At 43.7% G+C, this 25,886-nt stretch overlaps 1 protein-coding gene across 1 annotated transcript in view; it reads right to left on the reverse strand.

The window, feature by feature from the left end:
• PAPPA (pappalysin 1) overlaps window positions 1-25,886 on the reverse strand; it is a 234,811-nt gene that overhangs the window by 150,265 nt on the left and 58,660 nt on the right. The window contains exons 4-7 of the mRNA XM_080990779.1: window positions 21,721-22,014; window positions 19,258-19,450; window positions 13,652-13,773; window positions 4,621-5,128 (exon numbers count right to left, since the gene is read on the reverse strand). Coding sequence (XP_080846905.1) covers window positions 4,621-5,128; window positions 13,652-13,773; window positions 19,258-19,450; window positions 21,721-22,014 — 1,117 coding nt within the window. The remainder of the gene's footprint in view (window positions 1-4,620; window positions 5,129-13,651; window positions 13,774-19,257; window positions 19,451-21,720; window positions 22,015-25,886) is intronic.

Genomic DNA, 25,886 nt, shown 5'->3' on the forward strand with positions numbered 1-25,886 from the left:
CAGGGGCCAGCTATGCATTTCGATGTGGAAACTATGGTGTTAGTTTCCTGCAACAGTGCCAGTTGCAGACATCAAAACAGGGAAGTGGCACATATGGGGTAAGGCAATCCCACAGGTCAACTGGTCCCAGATGAGTCTGGGAAGCCCACAAGCCCATTGATCATCTGTGATTTTTCCTAGTTCCCTTTTGACGCTGTCCCAGTCGGTGGTGCTTTGCAAATCTTGTGGCAGCAAATCCCAGCATTTAGCTTTGAACTGTGTAGTGGTTGGGACTGGTAGGGGCAGAAGGCAGGGAGACCAAACATTAGGAATACAAAGAAAGCTGGCTCAGTTTTGTCTACCCTGGCTGGCACCGGCTCTCCGGGGTTTTATGCATGAGTCTCTCCCAGACCTCCCTTGAGAAGCTGGGGATTGAGCCTGGTACCTTACAGATGCAAAGCAAGTGCTCCGTTGCTGAGCAAAGGCCTTTCAGCTAAGCCAGAGCCAATGAAAGCAAGGGCCAACTAAATTTAGTTTTGCTAATCTCTTTAAGGGGAATAATGAAGAGGAAGCCAGCAGCCACTGCCACCCTCTGGACTGGCTGGAAAAAAATAAGGCAGGCAGGTGATGAGTAGCTGAGGGCAGACCAAGGTTTGCCAGGCAGTGCAACATTTGCCCATTCACTGTGTCAAGAACCATGCACTGTGTGAAGACTGAACTACTGACAACAGAGGGAGAAAGTCACACTAATAACATTTTAAGAAGGTTCTTGCCCCCCAGTTAGCAGGGCTGGGAAATAGGGAAGGTCAGGGGTGGCCTGTCCAATAGGTGAAGTGAAGCCATTTGCTTCAGGAGGCAGATCCATGTGCCTCTCCCCCACCACTGCACTCTTGTCGGCCCTGCCAGGTCTTCACCCACACTGCCAACACAGCCCTGTTGCCCTTGCCATTGTCACGGTGGTAGCAGAGGCGCAGCTGCAGGTGAGGGTACAGTTGCCTTGACAGGTCTAGAAGCAGCATAGGCCTGGCAGCAAGGGCAGGGAGGGATTGGGGACCCGGATCTGCGGCGTTAGGCAACATTGGGGAGGGGCATTGGGGTGTTTTGTCTAGAGTGCTAAAACATCTTGAGCCCACCCTGTGGGTGGTGATTTACCAAGGTTAGAGATCAGAAAAGAAGAAACATCTGTTCTACCTTGGGAGGGACAGAGCTGCATGTAGAAAGTTAAATAAGGTGTCTCTTCCAAAAGGATGCTCCACAATGTTTCCCTTGGGAGGGACTTTGTGTCTTGACTTAATCTCCACTGTTACCATCACATTTACAACTGGCCTCAAACCCACCCCCCCAAAAAAAAAACCCAACAACAACAACTCACAGCAACCAATTGCACTCTGCTCCAGACACAAATCAGGATCTGCAGGACTTGTTCTAGGTCAAGGCATGAATGGGGTTGCCTGAATGAAGCAAGGGATGAAGGAACATGGGGAGCAGTTTTACAGTGAGTTAGACCATTGGGTCCATGTAGCTCTGGTCTACGTTGACTGGCAGCAACTCTCCAAAGGGTTTCAAACAGGGAAACTCCAGGCCCTACCTGGATGCAAAGCAGATGTTGTACCTATGAATTACAGCCCTTTCTCTAAGAAGAAGCTGCCTTATACTGAATCAGACCCATTGGTCCATCTAACAAAGTATTGCTTTGACTGAGTAGCAGTGGCTTTTCTGGGTTTCAGATGGGGGAAAATAATCACAGTCCTACATGAGAGATGCTGAGGATTGAGGGACTCCCCACATAGAAATATGTTCTGCCAGTAGCTCCAGCCCTTCCCCCAAAAGAAATGAAGTAAGAGGGGGGGAAAGAGAGAAGTGGGTGGCAGAAAAAAGAAGGAAAGAATACACTAGCAGGAAAAAAATGAAAGAATGGGGAGGCAGGTGGTGGAAAGGGAGAGGGCAAAGGGAGAGAAGGGATGGCAAAAAGAGTGTGGGGGTGGCAAGATAGAGGGGCAGAAAAGAGAGGAAATGGTGGCAGAGGGGGAAGAATGGGATGCCCTGCCCCCTTATGACTCTGTTCCCACCCACCACCCATATGTGGCCCCCAAGAGATTTTCCCCAAGGGAACATGACCCCCAACAGGGGGGAAAAGGTTCCCCACGCTAGAATAGACAGTGCTAGATACGATGGTTCTGGTGGCCCAGCCTTGTATAAGATATCTTCTTATGTTCCTATGAAAAGAAGCAGCGCTAAGATCTCCTCAAAGCTCTGTGTTTCATTTTGGGTGGGGCTGCATGCCATTAAATGTACTTTAATCCCCAGCCCCCAGCAGGTGGACCTGGCAGCCACATCTGAATGTTTGAGAGTCAGAATGTTTCTCTGGCTAGCAGGGCTTCAGGGGGGAAAACAAGAAGACAGACTGACAGATTCTGGAGATGGATGAGTGGGAAGGAATGCAATAGCAAGAGGCAGCTGTGGGGATGAGCTCTAGCAAATTGACCACATTCAGTGGAGATTGGAGATCATGCTTCTTTTTGCCCAAAGCAGGGGGTCATGTTATCTCAAGCCTCTGTGCACAGAGGTTTGACCCAGAGCCAAATGCAAGTCAGCAAGAGGCAGACTTGACTGTGGCCTCTCCAAGGGCACTTTGCTCCAACCTTTCAGCGCTGGCTTGCAGCTGCAAACTACACAGCAAGGAGCCATGCCACTGGCTGAAGGGCACACAGCTGAAATTTGGTGTACTTCAGATCTTGGTTCAGTAACCCCTGATGGATTTAACATGAAAGGGGCTTTTTGAGGCATAGGGTACTTCCAGACTTTTGCAATTTATGGGTGGGATTCAATCACATACCAGCAAGTGCAGGTTGCTCAGTTGATTTGGCAGTCCTGCGCAACAACTCCACTCCCCCCACCCAAATTGTGTGTGTGTGTGTGTGTGTGTGTGTGTGTGTGTGTACTTTTGGCAATAAGGAAAGTGTCAGGAAAATGTACTTTAAAGGGGGCGGTGGGATGATTACTTGGCAAAAGTCATATAATATATTAATACAGTATTAGAAAATAGCTACCAACTTAACTCTAGAGGCACTGTGGAATTAGAATATGGAATCTAGCCCTTATGCAGAAACCAATGAAGCATTCTACAATGCTCAGAATGCAAAGACCAAAGATGATTTTGAAACTGTATTACATGTGTTTATTCAGTACGCTGGAAAGGACAATGTTGTCCTCTCACCCACGGCTCACTCTGAGACAATCTGTTAAGACAGAGAGCAGAAAATACCCAACTATTGTAATCAGTTCAAAACTGCTTACAAACTCACTGTTTGACTGCATATGCATGGAATGTTTCTTTGTGGGGGGGGGGGCTATGGAGATTGCTTGCCATATGTATTTTTAGAAACTGAGACATAAAAAAGTTTTTTTTGTTTTTTTTTTTAAAAAGACATATAATCTCCCCACAAAAAATCAGAATGAATGCTCAGTAAACAGTCTTCTAATGTCCCTTCAAAATTTGCACAAACAAATCATGACAAATGCCCACCAAACAGGCCATCTGGAGAGTGGCCTGATGGACATGCTCTCTGCCTCAGAAGAATTTATCACAAAGCACAGAATCTGACACCGTACAAGCATACTCATTTCCTCCCCTAAAGGAAACTACTGGGGCAGGGGGAGGGGCTGTGAATTTGATTGGAGGAATAGCTTTTGGAGAGGGAGGTTTAACCCTCCTCCCTGTTGACATTGTAGGAAATGTATAGATGTTGGTATGTACTATCAGGGAAATTGTAGATAGGACAAGGAGAAATTTTAACTGTTCTGGTGCTTCTGCACCAATCAAATTTGGGTATAACCCTATGGCATCATTAACATCCAATATTCTCACTGGATCCCAGCTACTTCCCAGCTTAGATCATACCATACTTGTTTATCGAAGATATGCCTACCCTGTCCTTCAAACAGGTCCTCAGAATGCCATTCTTCATTGCGTCTCTTGATGCAAGTCACATGGTATTCTTCAAGCAGAAAACTGGCTTGCAATTATTACCATAATATATTCCAGTGGTGGGGAAGCCACTTTTTTTTAGCCTGAGAGCCAAATTCCCTTTTGGCCAGTGGCAGACGGGGGACAGAGGCAAAAGTGGATGGAACAAAGCATGTAAATTCTACCTTTGCACAGAAGGCTAGTTCTTACACACACTCATTCCATTCAAATGGGGGGAATTCTGAGGGCCACATAGGGATGCCTGGTGGAGTACATTTCACTGCTTATAATAATATAATTCATTTCTCGAAGTGTGGCTCCTTACATAGATAAACCAACATCATTTGTGCAGAGGAGGGAAGTGTCAGCAGGTTTTGGGGGAACAGAAGGTTTGCTGAAGTATGAAAAAATAACATTGTAAATGAAGGGGGTGGAATCCAAACAGCACAATGAGGACTGGGTGAGCACAAAAAGATGGGAGGAGGAATTCATGGAGTATCCTAGAACAGGGCATGTCCAGGTGGGTGGAACACTGAACAGGAGTGCTATAACATTTTGTTGCAGGTCCTGCTTGTGGTGACCACAATCACACATTTCTGAAGTGTTCTCAGATCAAAGCTTTGTGCCAACAGATAAAATCAAGAGTTGTTTGCCTTTGAGCTAACAGTACTTACGTGTCCATGAATTTCCGGCTGAGGTCTGAGATGATGAATGGAGAGCCCTTCTGAAAGGGAGGGTCCCGGGCTACTTTGTACCAGATAGGTCGGCAGTTGGCACACTGCTTGCTCTGAGGGACCGAGCTTATCATGGCGGCATCAATCTCCAGCTGCTCATCCAAAGTGTAGATTTGGATGCCACAAACTTCTTCATTCACCTTCTTGGAGTCCAGCCTGATGGTCATGGGGACATCACAGAAGAAGTTCTGAGGGCCAAGGGATATGTTCCGCCCACTGACCATTAAGAGTTTGATGTCATTCACCGCTTCACTGAAATGCCAGTCATCAGAGACATAAGTCACCCATATGGTCAGAGACTCTGGGATTACCGGGTACTGAAACTCTAGCTCCAGGTAGCAGCCCTGGGGTTCGGGACAGGCAGGAGGGATGGTTTGCTTGATGACTGCTGAATTGGGGCTCCAAGTTCTAACACTGGCCTTGCACGGCTGTTCCACATCAGGGGGACCTTGAAAGCATAAAGAAAATGTAAAGTTGAAGACGACACCTCAACATTGCACAGGTCTTATAAAATTGGAAACCTGAAATTTCAGTTTCCACAATGTAATTTATATGTTGTATAAAGAAGAATTTACATGGGACCCTGATGGGCTACAAGCTTCTTTCCTTTGCCCATCAATTTCCTTGGACAACCTCAAGTATTGTGTTATTTCATGGGAAGAAAAACCTCTCTATCCACTAGGGAAGGAGAAGCCAGTCAATTTCAGTTTTTCTCAAATTCTCATATTTCCAAACAGTTCAGTTCTCCTCATTTCTGGATCAGTTTTCAATAAAAAGTCATTGTGAAAATTCATCAGCACTTTAGTGTGAATTTCTCTTAATATATACTTTTCTGCATGCAGAATATAATTTATTATGTATGCTATTTTTGTTAATCTGTACATATTATTTATTATTATTATTATTAAATTTATTTTCTTCCCCTTCATCCTAAGGTCCCAGGGCAGGTTACAAATTAAAACACAACATTAGAACAGAATAACAGAAACAGTTTAAAACAATTTATAATTACAGAAATAAAGTGGGCCATAAAAATATGCACATCCAGTGTCATAGGCTAGCTGCATTTCTGTTAGGAGGTTTTGTACTGAAACACGAACTGAACTGAATTCCTCCTCTAACCCAATTCACTTTCATATCTGGTTTTCAGTAACACCGCTTGAGACCCTTCTTCATGTGCCCCCTCCACGAGGGGTCTGGAGGGTGGTAACACAAGAAAAAGACTTTTCTGTGGTAGCTCCCTGTAGGTGGAATGCTCTCCCCAGGGCGGCTCACCAGGTGCCTTTGTTACATATCTTTAGGCACATGGAAGAAATGTTCCTCTATAGCCAGGCCTTTGTCTGATGAAACAATCACTGGTCTTTAGAACTGGTGGGGAGTTAATTGTAAACACTGTTTGACTGGAGAATTGTTTTGCAAAATTTGGAGAAGTGTGAGTTTCAAAGCGTGACTGTGGTGTTTCAGTTCACATACTGTTATGGGAAGAGAAAATTAGGGAGTAACAAAACAAAATTTCTCCCCCATCCCTCCTGTTCACTTTTTCCACGACCGTGCATGATTTTTCATAGATTACCCTGATGTGTCCCTCACCCTTCCATCATTTGTCTCTCCTGCCCTTCCAAAGCTAAAAAAACTGGAGTGCAATAAGAAAATGCAACAGAAGGTAGCAAAGGATTGGTAACAAGCAGATAAAAACAACATTAAACTGAAACAAGTGGAAAAGGACAATGCAGCCAAATACAACAGTGGAAAGGAAATGTTATCTTCTCACATTTGCTTTTCTTTTCTTTTTGCAAAATATGAATGAGGCAGTGAAGGCTTGGTCACAAAGAGATAGCATGCAACAGTGACTCGATTTATTTGGAGCAGGATCACTATTCCTTATGAAGGCTCATGCCATGCCAAACTAGTTAGACCTATTCCTCACTGAAAAGGTCTGTGTTTGGGGCTGTACCACATCTCCAGTGCCACAGATGGGGAATGTGTGGTCCTGTGGATGTTGTTGGACTCCAGCTCCCATCAGCTCTAGACTGTATGGCCAATAGTAGGGATGATGGGAGTTGCACCCCAACAACATCCAGAGGGCCACAGATTTTTCAAGTGTTCTGCCTCCCACTGTGGGAGCTCTGAGCTTCAACTGTCTTATAGTGCAATACTATGTGGGTCCACTAGGAGCAGGCTCCTTTGAGCTCAATGGATTTAATCCCAGGTAAATTTGCAAAGCAGGGATGAGGAGCCCATGGCTTCCAGATGTTGCTGGACTCCAACTCCCAACAGCCCAACCAGCATGGCCAATGGTCAAGGATGATGGGAGTTGTAGCACCTGGAAGACCACCCCTGCTCCCAATCACAGTGTATGTTAAACTTGTAAAACACATTGGGTGGTATTCAACTTAGTTTTATTCAGAATAGACCCACTAAAATGGATGGTGCTAACTTAATGACATTAATTAATTTCAATGGGAATAAAGCTCAGCTGAATACCACCCACTGAACTTCAAGAAAACATCATTCAGCAGGTGAAATGAAACCTTAAGCTTTTTATTAGAAAGGCAAACCATCCATGAAAGGAAAGGACCATACTGTAATTCCTCGCTATCACTTCATTCACTTTGCCAGAAAAAGAGGTGTCCATCAATTGCCCTTGTGCTCCAGCAGATGACTTCATCACTCCTGCTTTTAAAAGAGTTTCATGTAGATGTTAAACAACATGGGGAATAGGATTGAGCCCTCTGGAACCACACATTGAAGGTTCCATGGGACTGAAAAGCATTCCCCAAGCAACACCTTCTGGAAACCATCCAAGTAGGACTGGAACCACCACAAAGCGGTGTCACCCACCCCTAGTTCAGACAGTCACTCCAGAAGGATACCATGGTCAATGGTACTGAAAGGTGTTGAGAGGTCGAGAAGAATTAACAGGGACATGTTTCCCTTGTCGCTCTCTCAATAAGAGGTCATCATACAGGGTGACCAAAGCAGTTTCTGTGCTAAAACCGGACCTAAACCCTGATTGAAATGGATCCAGAAAATCAGTTTCTTCCAAAAACTAGTTTGCTGGAAACGTTGTCCAGAGTTTAGTTGTTTTTTTGAGACCAACAGCATACAATATCTGTGTGAAACCTTTATTCACAGCCAAGAAGTGGGAGGAACAAAACATGGACTATTGAGATACAAAGGATATTCTTGGCCAAATTAAGGTAACATTGCATACCCTACAAGAAAGCAGTTCAAAATCTCTTTTAAAATACTATTACTGTTATTAATACTACTAACAGCAGCAGCAATGAGAAAGGCCTTTTGAAATGTAAGAATCTTCCTATCAGACAGCCCATTGGTCTATCTAGCTCAGTACAGTCTACACTGACTGGCAGCAGCTCTACAGGATTTCAGACCAAGAGTTTTCCCCAGCTCTACCTGGAGATGCCAGGGATCGAACCCTAGAACCAACTACAGCAGGAAATTGGGGGGAGACGTGCCCCTTTCCCCACACAGAAAACATCACCTCATGTGTGTCCTCTGCTGTGTGGGTCAGGGTTGCCCTCTCCATTTTAAAAAAACCCTCAGAACTGAGCAAGCATTGTTGGGAAGAAAGCTATGCTTAGATCTACTAAATCGATAAAATTTGCATTGCAAAAGCAAAAGTGGGTTTGGGCAGAGCAGGCGGAAGAAAGCTGCCTGTGTTGATATGTGAGGGAAATCAATAAGGTTTGCTTTGTGAATCAGAAGAGAGTTGATGAGGGAAGAAGGCACCTGCAAAATCATTTGTAGCTCAGAACAGGGGAGACAGGGCTTCCGAAGCCAAATCAAGAGCAGCAGTCCAGAAGGATACAATGGTCCATTGTATCAAAAACTGCTGAGAAGTCCGGGCACTCCCCTAGCCTAAGCTGTCACATAAGTCATCTTTCAGGGCTACCAAGTCTGTTTCTGTCCCAAAAATACATCCTGAAACTAAGCTGGAATGGATCCAGTCCAGGACCACCTGAAGCTGAAAAGCCAACACCCACTCTAGCACCCCCCAAAAATATATTTCAAACCATGTGGTAGTTGCTCATTATTCTGGGATTCTAATTTGGATTATTCAAAAGTGGTTTCACCAGCACATCTTTCTGACAAGTGAGGACCACATCTTCCCCCAAGAAGGCATCAACAACCTCTGAGGTCCAAATACCCAGCTCAGCTTTTGCTGATTTCACTAGCCAAGATGCACAAGGATCTAATGTACAAATGGAAGGACACATGGCTCCCAGTGGACTGACCATATTCCCAGCCAATGCCAACGAAAAGAAAACCATTACAGGGCTTCCTGTTTCCAGTGTGCCAGGAATGGAGTCTTTCTCTCCAGGAATGGGAGAGAGACAGATGGAGAAAATCAGATAATGATGGGGGAATTTCATTATCTGCATTCCTCTTTGGTTGGAAGAGGAACCAGGCTCTCATGCACAGTTTGCCTGGTGGTCTGGCACTCGCTTCCCCATGGAACGCGAGGGCAGGCAAAGGCATTAAGACCATGGAGCACTCCAGGTGCCGTGACCCCCTCCCAATCCCGTTCCTGGAAGCACAGGTTATCCTGTTAATTGGACTTAACTGGAGTAAACTACAGGCACGTGCCAGAGAGGTTGAGATAAGAAACTGCAAAAACAACCCAGGTACAAAGATGTAAACGTTTTGGATTGAGAGCAGATTTCATTCGGTGAAAGAGACAATGGGGGGGGGGAGGGGAGCCCATGGTTTGCTTACTTAAGGTTTTTCTCTATATTTATGATAAGGCAACAACAACAGCACCCCCACCCCCGAATGCAAGTTTTATTATATAATATCTGCACAAGTGAAGATGGAAGAAATTGGAATATAATATGGATTTTAACAAAATTGGAACTGAGAGGGAAGGGGGGAAGAAATGCTATGCTTTGAAAATATAGAGCAAAATCTTCCCTAACCTTCATTATCCACAAAGGAATATGTTTGAGATAAGGATAAATGGCCATAAATCAGCAGCAGAGAGGAAAGAAGTCTACCAGCTGCGAGAATAGAAGTTTTTGGATTAACTATCTGCAGTCCAGATTCAGACCGTTCTTCCTAGGCTGGAAAAATGGCAAAGACAGTTTGCTTACTGGAAGCCGAATCAATGGACGAAGCGATGCAATGACTTTTGGAAACTGTGAGATAACAGCGTCTCCTGAGACATGACGGGAATCATCAACAGCTGCAGGATATATGCATATATGGATGTGAAAACATCATGGAAAAAATTGTCACATGCAGGAAAGAATAAGGATTACAGCTAAAGTTCCTCACTTGAAACTTTATAAATTACCTATTATAACAACACAAATTGAAACCGCAAAAATCTGGAATGGAATGAAAATTATTAAAATTTTGGAACACAGAAAAAATATAGAAGAATGAACTCATCAACTATAGCATGTGAGGGGGCCAGTTTAATTAAATTGTATAATTTGACATTTGAATAATTGACATTAATAATTGTATTAATTGGATAAATTTGATATTGTTATAATGAGGCTGTTATTGGAACGATTTTGGACAATCAATATTTTTTTTCAAAAAAAGAAATCCATTACAACAATGTAGGGAGGGGGGCAATTTTGATTCTGTTTGCATTTTATTTTTAAAAAACCTACTAATTCACCCTTTCCAAAATCGTACATGAACTGAAAAGCAGGCAGTCTTCATAGCTCCCTGAATTATGTGATGTGGTTCCCAGACAAACTAAAAGGAATAAAAATGAGTACATAAAGGGAAAGTGTACCTAAAACTGCATATATTAGTGAAAATAACATAAAATAATATGGTTGGTTTTATGTTATTTTCTTTTTAAATTTATTTATTATTTATGCATTTTCCAGTTGTCATGTTTACACATCATATTTCACCATCCAACATAATTTCTATACTGACTTGCCAACCTAACCTTCCGTGGCGTTCTTGGTATTCCTAGCTAAGCTGCATATCAGTTTTTTATTCCACCCTACTGTTCCCCTTGTTGCCTCTCTTTGTTTTTGGCAATTCGTCATAAGATCACCCCTACTTTTAGATTGATTTCAGTATTCCCCAAAAGGGTCCTATTCACCCTTCGTCTTTTTTTCATCTTGATCTTTTATTTTGGCTGTTAAGTTGGAAAGTTTAGCAAATTCTAACAATTTATACAGCCATTGGTCTTTCAATGGAATTGGTTTTTTTTCATCCAACTTCTAGCATAAACTACTCTGGCTGCCACTGTTGCATAGAGAAAGATGCTGTGTGCCATTTTGGAGATCTTGTTGCTAACGATTGCTAGTAAGAGGTCTTCAAGGTTTTTTGGACATGTAATTTTAAGGATTTTTTTGAGTTAATTGTAGACCATCTCCCAGTACACTTGGGCATACTTACTGTGCCACCTCATATGAATGAAGGATTCCTCAACCTCTGCACATTTCGGACAGAGTTTAGAGCTACTTTCATACATTTAAACCAATTTGAAGGGTGTCATGTACCACCTTTAGGCCATTTTTTACTATATTTTCCTTTATCAAGTTGCAAGCTGAAAAGTTCATTGTTTTATCCCAAAATTTTTCCTACGCTGAGATTTTTATATTGTGGTCCATATCTATGGCCCAATGCATCATTGCAGTCTTAACCATTTTGTCTTTTGTTTCCTACCCCAGAAAGATTTTATAGAGTTTAGATATTAATTTTGGATTGCTTTCCAATATTCCTTTCTTAAATTCTGAACTCCCTTCCAGAAAGCCATTTTCTTTGCCCTTCCTAAAGACCTCATTTAGTTGAAAGTATTGGAACCAGTCTGAAACCCAATTTTGTACCTCTTCTCTTCTCTTTAATCCTAAACTGCCCTCCCTCTGCTCAAGGAGGTCCTTATATGTGCCCCAGATCTTGTTCATGTTTGTTTTTTTATTGCCACTGCTCAATGGGAGCTATCCACCAATGTGCTCTTTGTTTCCCCCCAGACACTGTAGAAGCTTTTTCTGATCACATGATTGTGAAATCCCTTGTGGGCCTTGGCTTTGTCGTAATATAGGTAGGCTTGCCATCCGTACTTCAGATCAAATCCTTCTAGATCCAGGATGCTTATGTTTTTCAGCTCCACCCAGTCTTTCATCCAACAAAGACATGGTACATTTTCAGGTCTAGGAGCCCAAATCCCCCCTGTGCTTTGCATCAATTAATATTTTATATTTAATCCTGTCGTCCCGTTCTCTCTCTCTCACCCCCCCCCCCGCCATATGAAATTAGTAATGTAATTTCCCCATTGTTTAAAATAGCTGGTGCCTTTAATCACTGGTAGAGCTTGGAACGAAAAGATCATTTTCGGTAAGATATTAATTTTGACCGCTGATATTCTTCTAAGAAGTGAAAGCTTCATTTGGTTCACTGGATGCTCCAAGTTTAGACCACGTGGCTTAAGCAAGCCATCTTTGTATTTCTATACAAATAATTTATAAACTCCTATCCTTATACTTAAGGTATATTACCTGTCTTTTCTTGCTGCCATATGGAAAAGTACATGAACCTGACCTTTGAAAAGTTTGTAAACCTTTTTTAACTTTCCAAACATGTGGTTTCTTTCTATGCGAATGGAAGTGGGGAGGTTTGGAAGTGACTTAGAAGGGGATATTTTAAAGGTCTAATAGCCTACAACCCCATGTTTTACTTTGCTGCATATTTTGTTACTTTAAATCTCTACTGGGGCTCTCTCAACAAAGAATACTTGCTCCAAACCTGTATCTAGACATACAGAGAACTATTTTATTTTACCATATCTAGTATTTCCCCCTCTTCTAAACCAAATCTAACCAATAATTCCTGCACTGCAGGAATTATTGGTTAGATTTGGACTAAATTACCTTTGATGTCCCTTCCAACTCTACAATAGAGAGTACTACTAGGCTGGGAGGTATTGGTATATTTGTACTTGCTATATATGTGTGTGAAGCTTAAAAAAAAAACAGTTAAAAGCAGGGGAACCGTCAACTATCTCCTACAGTTTAGTAAAGTAAGCAACAAGTGGAAAACATACAGCAGTCACAAAACTTTTCTGACTTTCTGAAAGCAGCAGCTGTTCAAATCAAACAATGGTGGGGGTGCTAATTATATTACAGATGGGCCAAAATCCTCTCCCCATACACATTAATAGGAGACATAAAGGTAAAGGTAAAGGGACCCCTGACAATTAAGTCCAGTTGCGAACGACTCTGGGGTTGCGGCGCTCATCTCGCTTTACAGGTCGAGGGAGCCGGCGTACAGCTTCTGGGTCATGTGGCCAGCATGACTAAGCCACTTCTGGCGAAACCAGAGCAGCGCACGGAAACACTGTTTACCTTCCCACCAGAGTGATAACTAATTATCTACTTGCACTTTGACGTGCTTTTGAACTGCTAGGTTGACAGGAGCTGGGACCGAGCAATGGGAGCTCACCCTGTCGTGGGGATTCGAACCGCCGACCGGTAAAAGTGTGAGATGAAATTTTGACATACCTTGAATATTATTTAGCAATGGGCAATACATACACACAACTCTGTATTTCAGTTTGGACATAGAAATGACTTGTCAGTTATGCTTATTTACATCTGTGCATGTGTGTGTGGGGGGGGTAACCTTCCTTCCCTGACAACTTTACATTCATGATGTTGGTTGCACTATATTAAATTGATTTAAGAATCTTGCTGAGAGTCCTGGACACTAATCTTGGCTCAAACAAAACTAAGTAAACATCACCACCGCTTCGTGTCTGGGAAGCAATGGTCCTTGTCTCACGAGACAGTCAAGCACTACTGTATAAGCAAGGCAAATTTGTGCTAATTATGAACTTCTCTGCTATCATTCAAACTATATAATTTTTTCATTTTTCTTGTTCTCTTGCTTGGTCTTCTCTTCCTTCCTCCTTCACTGTTGTCACAACCACCCTCCACTTTGCTTCTTGTCCATTTCCCTTCCCCCAGAGTGAGGTCACCTTCTGCTTCACGGGGACTCCAGTGTCCGGACGGGTCACATGGCATCGGTGATGAGGCTCTGAATGCATACTGCACAAGGGTCCTGCCTTCCACGCAGAGATCACAGGCTGATCCCACTTCTCTAGGAGGCCAGGAAATAAGAAAAAGAAAGAAAACGCACCAACTTAGTAACAGTTGAATTCAATGGAATAAAATGGGATAAGATAACAAGTTGAAGATCACTTAACCCTCCCACCTCGCCTCTTGATATGGCACACCAGAGAAAGAGGCAGAAAAGATGCAATTTGCCCTTCCATATAAATTTCTCTGTGCTTGGAATCCAACTTCCCCCAGCGCAGCCAGTGCTGAGAGATGATGGGAGCTGTAGTCCAGCAACAACTAGAGAGCTTCTATTTACACACCCCTAGTATTATGGTCATGTGTACCTTGGGGTGGGCACTAACCAGGACTGCCCCGTAAACCAAGGTTTGCAAGCTTCTTTTAACCTTATGCCTGCACCTTTGGTGCTTGTTAGCTTTCTAAAAAAATATTACTAAATTGGGGCCTATCTGATACCAATCCCAGGTAAGTTAGGTTCCTTCCTTTAGAAAGCATCAGTCATACCTTTCTGGACATGCTCTTAAAGAACTGCAAAACAAGTTTTGGTTTCATCAAGCAATTTGCCTCCGAACACACATTTGGAAAGGACACCTCGTGCTCATTAAAGGAATTGCCTTTCCATTCAAAGCATGGAGACTTGAAGTGCAACTTCGAAAATGAGAGGAATGGGGTATATTTCACTACTTTGGAAGCTCTGGGTCCCTTCCTTATGCGCTAGAGACGCAGGCATTTGCAAGGGAAATTAAAAGCCAGCAAGCCAGTCACATGAACGTCCAAGAGGGCTTCCCAATCGCCTCCTTAGATCAAGAAGTTTGTACCGCACAAATCACTGCCATTGTGGAAGAATTAAAGAGATAGCGATCGCTGGAACTGCGGAAATGACAGCCACCTGGGTGATGGAGAGCGTCTCTCTTGCTCAAATGGGACTCCGCAGTCACGCCCGTCAAAAATATCTGCCTGTGTCAGTCCGATGCATATTGAGTAATTGCAATGGCTGGGGATAACGAGATTAAAAACTGCTTTGATGCAGTCAGGAAACGAATGGGTTGGGGGGGGAGTCTTCTATTTCTGCTCCTTTTTCATATTTATTTGAATCCAAGAAAATGCTTCATTATGACAAGTGGTGAGTGTGATGTGAACAGCAGCACCATCAAGTCATTTTTGATTCTGTACTTAATGGACCTAAACTCCAACCCCCCACTTCCACCCCATTTACACGGCAACATCTGTGACGCCAAATCAAATTTTAGTAAGCCCATCTGGCTGTGCTGAGGACCCACCTGTTCATTCTGGAGAATGGGGCCCTGGGCACCTTGCCCCAAACGGCTGCCCGTGCAGCATGTGGGGAAATGCATAAACTTCAAGGCCTCTATGGGTGTCTCTGCATGCTCAACTTGATAATCTATTACATATAGCAATTATCAGGTCTGCTCCAGTATTTACTTGTGCTTACTTGGCAGCCCAAGTTCACATTCATTTTAAGACTCTAGCATACAACACCTGCTTTCTGAGAGCATCTGTGCAGTGCCTCACCCCCTGCTACCAGATCAGTTCATTATAATAATAGAACTGTAGAGTTAGAAGAGACCCTGAGGATCAGCTAGTCCAACCCCCTATGATGCAGGAATCCTGCCCACAGCTGTCCCTGAGTGGGCTCAAAACATCAACCTTCCGGCTAACAGCCAGATGCACTGACCCATTGAACCACAGAGATTCAGGGCTTTAGGGCAGAGGTCATCAAACTAAGGCCTGCGGGCCAGATACGGCTCACCAGGCTTGTTAATCCGGCCCGCGAACCTTGCGGACCCTGCCACCCGCTCAGTCAGTCCCTGAGCTATACAGGCGCGGCGCAGAGACCTCGCCATGCAGAGACTGATTTCCGTGATGCGGCACGGCTTCTGATTGGCTGCAGGAAGCTCCTGCAGCCCATCAAAAGCCACAGATGCCTCTGGGTACCGCCCCTTCCTTCCCACTAAGGTGGCCAAGCGGGAGGAAGCGGCCGAGCAGGAAGGAAGCGGAAGTGGCACAGAGGCTGCCTCCGCCGCCCAGGCCAGCAGCACGGGCTCTGTGCCCTGCTAAGACAGAGGACGCCAATGCTGCTGAAGACGAAGCAGAGTTGGTGGCTGTGGCACGAGTGGCATAGGTGGGGGGGGGCCTTTCGTGTGGTGGGGTGCTTTCGGGAGGCGTTGGGTCCGGCCCCCCAGAAGGTCTGAGGGACAGTGGACCGGCCACCTCCTGAAAAAGTTTGCTCACCCCTGCTTTAGAGCATCAGACCTGGGGGGACAAATGTGGCCCTCCAGGCCTCTATATCTAGACCTCAGAACTCTCTCCAGGTAACACATCTTGCTGGCCCTGCTTTGTACCCCAAGTAGTCTTGCCTGGCTGGAATGTGCCCCTGAATTCTGAGAATTCCCTTCTGGGCAACTTTCCAAGGACCACATGCCAGTGGTAGATGGGGCCAGATGAAAGCAGGTGCATCAATGAATGTAATTCAATCTCTGTACAGCAGACTACTTTCTACACACAATTACACGTACTTTTCTGAGCAGCATCATGTGAAGGAAGTTCCCTGCTACACCACTCCCTGACTTTGCAAGTTACTGGAGGAGAGGGACCATGAGCAACATCATGTTTCTAGGACCAGTGTGTCCCTCGTTATTTCTGCTCTCGCAAAGAGGTGTAATGTCGTCAGTGCAATCTTGTTACATTTCTAGTACAAAAATGTTGGTTTTATTGTTATATCATTATTTATTGTTATTAATGTTGTTACATTTCCTCCTTTTTAATTGTGTTAAACCATTTACTTGTTATTAAATTGTTATTGCAATGGTGTTAGCGTTGTGATCTATTCTGGCATTCTTTGCCATGGCTGCTTTGAACACAATTCTTTTTGTGGAAAGCCAGCATGCAAATAAAAAGATTGCAATGGCATGTCCTCCATCAGGGCAAGCAAGAGGCATGACCGGAGTTCTGAGCTAAGCAAAAGAACACCCAAGGAGGGAATGAAGTAGGGTTGGTGTGAGGCAGGGCCTGAGGAGAGTTTGGAGGGCTACATAGAGAGACCATTCCACTGTCTTAGATCAGCGATAAAGCGACAGGAACTGACCAAGGCATCAATTATTAATTCAGAACAAGAGTCTGAGGAATTTCCCTGTTCTGCCTTTAAAATAAAATTTTAAAAAACTCGGTAAGATTTATTTATCCTAGGCTTGAGAAACTGAGAAAATGATGACATAACTACTGGACAATGTCTTCTTAGATATCCACAAGTTATGCCAATTCCATACTACTGAAACCCCAATGGAAGGGTTTGTCAAAGAAATCTAGTGTTGACTTAGGGTATGATCACTGTGTTATGAAATCCTAGATCGAACAGGCCAGCCATTGTGTGTTACTTAAGTACAAACTAGCCAGGGGTTATTAAAAACATACTGATTGAGGTTGAAGACGTATGTCAGAGAGACGTATTTTGTTACATAACAATTAACCTTGTATCAGTATGTTTTTAATAGGCAGATGGAATTTATTTAACATACAATAACTGCTTTATGAAATATAAATTAAATACATATTGCAAGAACTTAATTTACCCTTTTAGAAAGAGAGAGAAAAGATGGTGGCGGTGGGGAATAGTGGTGAAGGCAGGGAAAACCAAAGGCCACTTTAGACATAAAGGATTGTATTAAGCTAAGATCCACTCAGAGGAAACCCACTGAAATTAATGTGCCTAGCTTAGTCATATAAATCAATTTCAACGAATCTACTCTAGCACTGGGCACAACCCAAAGTCTTTTTCTCATATGAATGATTCCAAGCATTTCCTTGGGACTATGCAGTTCAATCATAAATACTGCATAGACCATATAGGAGGGGTTACCAATGGCATCTAGGGGTGCTAGCATGTGTGCCCCAGTACTGTCTATGCCTCCCACAAAAGGTCTCCAAAAAGGTCACTTAAGAAACCGTATCAGCTTCTCCTGCATCAAATCCCCTCACCACCACTTAGAGATGCCCACATTTTATTGGATGCCAGGACTGGACACCTCTAAGCGAAGGGTGATAGTGGCTGACACAAATGTCTCTTAGCCCATTGATGGGGCAGCTGATTGGGGAGTGGCATGCCTTTACCATTCTGTTCCTCTTTGTCTGCTCTTTTTCTTTTTACACTTTCTCAAAATTCCAAATGTGTCCACTGACACCCTCCTCCCTCTGCAACAAAAGTTGGTAATCCCTGTGATACCATGATAGGGATAGAGAAGCATCCTGAAGGTTGACCAAAATAGGATTGTGCTTATCTGAGTGCCCAGCTTAAGCACTCACCAAAGGACCAAGAGCCTATCTCTATGGCTTCCCTCCATGACCCCTGCTGGCAGGGCCACCATGCCAGCAGAAATGGACACAAATAGAATCACATCCCTGCTGGGAATCTGGAAGCGTGTGCCGTCACCTCTGTTTCCTTCCCTGCTGCCACAAGGCAGGGGATCAAGTGAAGGAAGCAGAGTAATTAAGACAAGCTTGATGGCTTAAGGCCAATGGTCCATCTAGTCCAGCATTTGTTCTCGCAGTGGCCGACCAGATGCCTGTGGGAAACCCACAAGCAGGATTCAAGAGCCTTCTCTCCTCCTGCTGTTTCCAGCAACTGATATTCAGTCATGATGCCTCTGTCAGAGGAGGTAGAACATAGCCACCGTGGCTAATAGCCATTGATAGCCTTGTCCTCCATGAATTTGTGTAATTTTCTTTTAAAGCCATCAAAGTTGGTGGCAATCGCTGCCTCTTATAAGGAAGAAAGAAAAAAAAAAGAACTGTCAGAGGCAGCAGCTTGAAGCTGGGACCAAACAGGCTCTCCCCACAGCTAAGTTGCAGCAGGTTCTGAGGAAGCTACTCTAGAAGCTTATTTTATTTTATTTTATTATTTATTTAATGATACACTTTTTTTCCCTAAGGAAACCAAAGTGGCACACATGGTTCTCCCCTTCCTCATTTTAATCCCACAATAGCTCTGCAAGGTAGATTAGGCAGAGAGGCATTGAGTAGCCCAAGGTTACCCAGTGAGCTTCATGGCCAAGTGAGGATCTGAACCCTGGTCTCCCATGTCCTAACTGCTACACCATGTGAGGTAATCATATAGGCACCTGTATACTTTGCATTTGGAATGGAATTATGTATTTACTTGCCCCATGCCTGACGTTATATATATTGTCAAGCAAAGGGCAGGAGGGCATGGCTTGCAGGGAAGAAACAGCCAAATTAAGATGCTTCCTAGACCTACTTAGACCAGTGGGCCAGAAAAACCTCTCCCCCCCCCCCATCCCAGAAACTAGCAAAAAAGATAGTGTCTTCTTTTCTCAGGGAGAAAAGAAAGAGAGCAGGGGATTTTAGCCCAGTTATATGAGCCCCCCAACTATAACCTTAATCTGAACAACTAATTGCTTCTCCACTGCCATTTGCCATCCCCACCTTTCAAAGTCAGACAAACAGATGTGCATTGTCCCCACCAATTCACCTTTCAAAGAAGTGCCTGTCTATGGGTGGAAACCACTCCAAGGTGATGAAGGTCCCCATTCGGTCCACGATCTGTGGTGTGATAGCAATGGGGGCAGGCTTCTTGACAGGTTGCCAGCTCTGATACACGAGGTCCAGGTAGCAGTGCATCCTTGCCACCTGGTTGGGTGTGAAGGAGTTGGTGCAGTCATCATCTGAGGGGATAAGGCAGGGTGGAAACAAGTCACACAATGTTGCACATGTGAAAGAGAGGAGAGAGGGGATGGGAGGGGGGAAGAGTTAAATAAAAAAGAGTTAAACTGTGAACATGGCTGCTCTATAAGCTCTCCTGAGTAACACTGCAAGCTTCCCTGGCATTCCAGGAGAAAGAGCTGACCAGTAGCAGCCTCAACTGATGAAAGGAAAAATGAGAGAAAGGAAAACTAAATACTGGATCACAAGACTTATTTATCCTTTCTCTTTACCACCTAGTGATCTGGAAGGGAAATTTCAGAGCAAATTAGAGGCACTGCTTGCAAAGCTCTTCATTTAAATGCAGGATAGACAATCTGTGGTCCTCCAGATGTCGTACAACACCAACTCCCATCAGCACCAAGCTAGTATGGCCAATGGTCAGGGATGCCAGGAGGTTGTAATCCAGCAACATCTTGAAGGCAATGAGAGCCCTAACCCTAATTTAAACTCACATCTGCTGCCAATCACACAATATGAGATGGGAGGGTCCAATCAAAAGTATTGGGATGATGGGAGGAAAGCCCTCCTTGTAAGTGCCACATGACTTCTTGTAGCCTTGCCTACTTCATGCATTTCTCTCAGCTAAGTTTACCCAAAGGAATGCAGTTTGGATGGGCAGAAAAGTGGGGCGAGGGAAGTGGACAAGCTTCTAGATGAAGAAGGGATTTATGATCATCCACACTTCCCTTTGCTCGATGGATTAGAAAGCCCTTGCTTTATTCATTCCTTTGTTCTAAAAGGTGCTGAATTCAGATGGGCAGGCATAAACCAGAACATGTAGTCATCAGTGCCACTGCTGCAAAATCAGAAACCTGGGCAAGAGAGGTTGGCATGATCCTATACTAGGTGGGGAATGGCAAATTTTAATTTCCTTCAGATTCTCACTTTTCCAATCTTAAATTCAGTTCTCATTGTTAATCATATTAGTGTCCTGATTTTTTTAAAATTAAAAATCCCTAATGAAAATGCATCAGCACCTTAGTGTACATTTCTCCTAATATACACATTTTATATGCCATTTCCTCCAGTTTAATGCATATGTGTATGTTATTATCACCAATATATGCATTTTTAAACACACTTTACTCTAGTATATGCATTTTGACTTGGCTGGAGAACTGCATTGCAAAATGAGAAGGGTGAATTTTGAAGGAAGGCTGCTTCTCGGTTTGTGCATTTATTATTTTTTTTTTATTTTTTTTAGTGTCCTTCACCAAAAGATTTCAAGCAGTTCACAAGATAAAAATGTAAGCCAAAAGCACAGATAAGTAGCTAAAACAGAAACAACAAAATAATAACCTCCCGCAAACAAATTAATTTTTTTTTAAAAAAACTGCTCTTACCCATTTTCTTTGAGTCAAACCTTTCGTTCCTGAATATTCAGTTCATGAACAGTTTTTGATGGATACAGCTTTTATTCCCCTTAAAATTGGCTTGGACCAATGATTAAATACACTGTGAGTATTCAATATAATCTTTCCAAACAGATAGTAGCCTGTGCGGTCCTGTTTGGTCATCACTGTCTTGGCCACTGGGACAAATAAAGGAACTCACTTGCATCTTGTTCTGTTCTGACTTTGCTTAGAGAACATTTTCTTATAGCTGCCCTGAGTAAAAGTGGCAAGGATCAAAAGGAGCAGGACAGGCCTCATCCCAGGTCCGTCCCCCCACATGCTCCTGCTCCACAGTATCTCTGGAGGCCTTCCTCTCCAGTTAATCTATTCTCCATTCAGCAGCAACCATGTGCTCCCCAGCAGCCCCCTTCCTCTCTTCCATCCCCACAGTCCAAGGCCAAGGCCCACTGCTGCAGTTGCAGGATTCAAACCTATGACTACCCCCACATACTGCATTGTTTTGGAAAGTGTGAATTAGTTAGGTTCACCTCTAAATGCAAACTTTTTCAAGTTTCTCCTCATCTCTATCCTATACTTGTCTAAGTCAGAATTAAGTCTCAAGGTTTTCAGTGGAGATTATTTCCTAGTAAGTACATTTAGAACACATGTGCTATCAACATTTTTGAAGCCCAGCTCATCAAATGAAACATAATTGCACTGGTTCTCTGTCTCATATGTTCTAGAAAGTGTTTAACTGACTGGTGTCAACCTGAACACGTAAGTTTCACCTTTGCTGCAAAAAACCTGAAGCCTGAATAAGAAACTCTAAAGCTTGCTATCAACATTTTGAAAAAAGGTCAACTCTAGTAGAAGGCTAGGAAGGGAGGGCAGAGTACCTGTGTAGCTCATAAAATTGTTAAATGGAGTGTCCTGGAAGCTACGGAAACCACACATGTCATTCCCAGGGGCTGGATCACCACAGGTCTTGTGTTTTGGAGCTGGATTTGTGTCATGGCAAAGGTCACCGGTCTCAAAGGAAGGTTCTGTTTCCATGCATGGATCGTTGCAGGAGAGGATCTCGGAGATTCCTCGGAAGACGTGGTAGAGGCCCAGACTGTGCCCTATTTCATGGATCATTGTATGGGTGTGTCCCGCTATGCCATAGAAGGAAGGATTCAGCACAATTCCCCCTGTAAAGAAAGAGAGATAGTTGCTTTTATACTCCTATATCCAGAAACATCATGCAATGGCTGTTTCCCATTGGGGCTGGTAGAGTGGAAGGTGGGGAAGCCAATGGGAGGTGGAGCCACAACCGATGACAGACAGAGCCAGCCCCTGAATGGCTGTATGCAAGAAGGCAGGCAGCTGGGGCCTTACTGGGGTTGGTGAGGCAGTGCTACTTTTGCCCTCATGGCCCAGAACACCAATGAGGAAAGGATTATGGAGTTGGGTTTGTTTAGCCTGGAGGTGATTAAGATGTGGCTATGATAATCATGCTCAAATATCTGAAGGGCTGTCAAAATAATAGTGGAGCAAATTTCATTTCTGTTGTGCAAGAGACCAGGAACTGAAATAATGGACCCACAAATTATAAAAAGCGGGATTATGACTAAGCATTAGGAAGAACTTCTTGATGGTACAAGCTGTTCAACAGTAGGGCAGACGGACTTGAAAGGTGACGCTATCTCCTACATGGAAGGTTTATAAGCAGAGGTTGCACGGCCAACTATGACCTTTGAAGTCCCTTCCACCCCTATGATTCCCTGCGATGGAATCATTTGAGCGCTATGATTCATACGCTATGATTCATTATTTACACACTATGATTCATACACTATGATTCCAGCTCTATAATTCTGTGATAGCAGGAGAGTAGGAGCAGAACTCAGTGAAGGACCACCAATAAATGGCTTTCAAAGGGGGTGGGGCAAATTCATGGAGAAGGTAAGTCTCTCAAAGGTTATTAGTCAATATGAATATATAGTGGTACCTCGGGTTACAGACACTTCAGGTTACAGATGCTTCAGGTTACAGACTCCTCTAACCCAGAAATAGTACCTTAGGTTAAGAACTTCGCTTCAGGATGAGAACAGAAATTGTGCGGCGGCGGCAGCAGGAGGCTCCATTAGCTAAAGTGGTACCTCGGGTTAAGAACAGTTTTAGGTTAAGAACGGACCTCCAGAACGGTAAGTTCTGAACCCGAGGTACCTCTGTATAAACAGAAGAGGAGCCTGGCTGGATCAGAACAAAGGTCCATCTAGTCCAACATCTTGTTCTCACAGTGGCCACACAGGTGCCCCAGTGAAAAGCCCACAAAAAGGATCTGAATGAAACAGTCTCTCCCCATTTGTGATTACCATCAACTGGTATGCAGAGCATACCGCTTCCATCAGTGGAGAGAGAACATAGGCATGGTGTTCAGAGAAAGTATATTTTCACTGAATGCTAGTTGCTGGGGCATAAACAACAGGGGAGGGCTATGAGCTTCACACTCTCCCTGTGGACTTCCCAGATGCATCTGGTTGGTCACTGCTGGGAGAAAAAATCCTAGACTACATTGACATTTGGTGTGATCTAACAGGGCTCTTATTATGTTCTTCTGTGGGCAAGCAAAACAAGGCAGATTTATCTTAGGATAAGTCATCCCCAGTGCTATGTTTCTAGAAAAAGAGGTGCTGGAACTCACTATGAATGCCTCCTTTATTCTCTCAAATGGCAATGGCACCCACCTGAAAGAAAGTGGAACTGAGTTCTGGTGAGTTCCAGCTGGGGAAAAAAGCCCTAGCATACCCATTAATTTTAGTGTTACAACTGTGCTAGATGAGACACAGAAGAGTCATGGTCACTCCCTTATTTGGTTTGTAACAATAATAATGGCTGCAAGAGAATTCAATTCAAGAAAAGGTGATCATTGGGGTGGGCCTTTTTAAACCCTATCTCCAGCGCCATTTTCTCAATCCACTTTACTGCCCCACCCTCCAAAAGCTGCTATTGGGAAAAACTCTGCAGGCAACATATGAGCAACCAGTAAATGTCCCTGCATGGGGCAAATAGGGACTTTGTGAGAGGTTTAACATTGGAAAAATTGCATAGGCAATTAGGTGAAAAGCTGGGTGGGGAGGAATGCTTTAATCAATAATAAGTTAGCAACCAGCAGGAGTCAAACTTAGCTCATTGCAGCTTCTCATTGCAGAAGCGCCAAATTGCAACCCATGCGTGCACAGACACGGGCTGCGAACCCTGCAGGTTGCGAATGTGCATCCCGCATGGTTGACGTTCGCAACCCGAGCATCCACTGTATAAGGTCCAGATCAAGGGAAGTAATAGTATCACTCTATTCTGCCTTGGTCAGACTACACCTGGAATACTGTGTCCAGTTCCAGACACCACAATTTAAGAAGGATGTTGACAAGCTGGAATGTGTGCAGAGGAGGGCAAGCAAGATGATCATGGGACTGGAAACTAAGCCTAATGAGAAGGAGCTGGGTATGTTTAGCCTGGAAAAGAGGAGACTGAAAGGAGATATGATAGCCACCTCAAGGGCTGTCCCATGGAAGATGGAGCACGCTTGGTTTTTCCCCCGCTCTGGAAGGTAGGATTCAAACCAATGGCTTCAGGTTACAAGGAAGCAGATTCCAACTAAACATTAGGAAGAAATTTCTGACAGCAAGAGCTCTTCAAAAGTGAAACAGTCTCCCTTGGGAGGTATGGACTCTCCTCTCTCTGAGGTTTTTAATAAGAGATTGGATGGACATCTGTCATGGATGGTTTAGTTGATATTCCTGCATTGCACAGGGTGGGACTAGATGACCCTTGGGGTCCCTTCCAACTCCACAATTCTATGATTCTATTATAAGTATACATTAAAACAACAGAGACAGTGTTTTGCCAGGTACTAGAAAATACAGACTTCTCAGATAAAGGATTGGTGGATCTGTCAATATAAGCTTCTCATTTTTCCAGCCGTAAGAACATCAGAATGTAAGAGGAGCGAGCTCAAACTGTACAATAGCTCATCTAGTCCAGAATGCTATGATTCCATTACACCTTTGGATAGGGAAAGTGAACAGTTGACAACTGTGAGTAGGAGTAGGACAGTCAAGGGACTCTAGTGGTCAACAGTGAGGTCCTTGCTGAGGTGTGAGCCTTGGCAGGTGCCCAATGTGCTGTTCCTTTGGTGCTGCCACTAGACAGTGTGTGTGAATGAATAGCAGCAAGAGAGAATCCATGTTGATTATTTTGCTGCAAACCCATCTCAAAGCTTATCTCCCTACCATTCCTCCCCACCCCATCACTAGATATATTGGAAAAACACTCCCTAAGTGAGGAGATAAAAATCACAATACAGGCTGGCTCAATTTCATCAGGGCTAAAGGCAACTGTGCAGGTTGCTTGATTTTCTTATTTATTCCCTTTTTAGACCCCCCCCCTTCTTTTGGTGGAGGTTATGTATATTTTTCACAGTTGTCAAGAGTCTAAATCAATTGCAATCTCCCCACCAAAAAGATAGTTTCCCTCGACCAGATGATCTATATTCCAAAGCTAAGATCCGGACAGTGGTGCATATTTCATCTTATTTTTTCTTATTAAATACATATTGGATTTATAGAAAGAAAAAGAGTATAGAAAGATTAAGCAGCAAAGTTCTTGCTGAAGGAGAAAAGGTGGGCAGTGAGGGCTTTTAAAACAGGAAATTAATTTTTTCTCCTTTTGCCTTATGGGGGTGTGTGTGTGAGTCAACTTCAGACTGTCCACTGATTATATTTTATTGTGATGATTACTCTTGCACTCACTTTTATATAGAAAAACCCCCCAAAGAAACTGAATCCAAGGTATTAAAAGATGCTGCTTTGGACCATTAAGAGATTAGTTGAAATCAAGAGAAGAGACAGTGGAAAATACCTATGACTGGTCCAGCAGGAGGTGCTACAGGAGAGTACAACACCAATTAGCCAAAAAATCTAGTTATCTGAATTAAAAAAGCCTGCTTCTGTTCCCAAGCTGCATGCCAGCCCTTCAGCTCTCCCGTTCAAGCTCATCTCTCTGTGTGTGCTTGTGCTTG

This window comes from Podarcis pityusensis (assembly GCF_964106645.2).
Source record: "Podarcis pityusensis genome assembly, chromosome: Z".
Taxonomy (NCBI): domain Eukaryota; kingdom Metazoa; phylum Chordata; class Lepidosauria; order Squamata; family Lacertidae; genus Podarcis; species Podarcis pityusensis.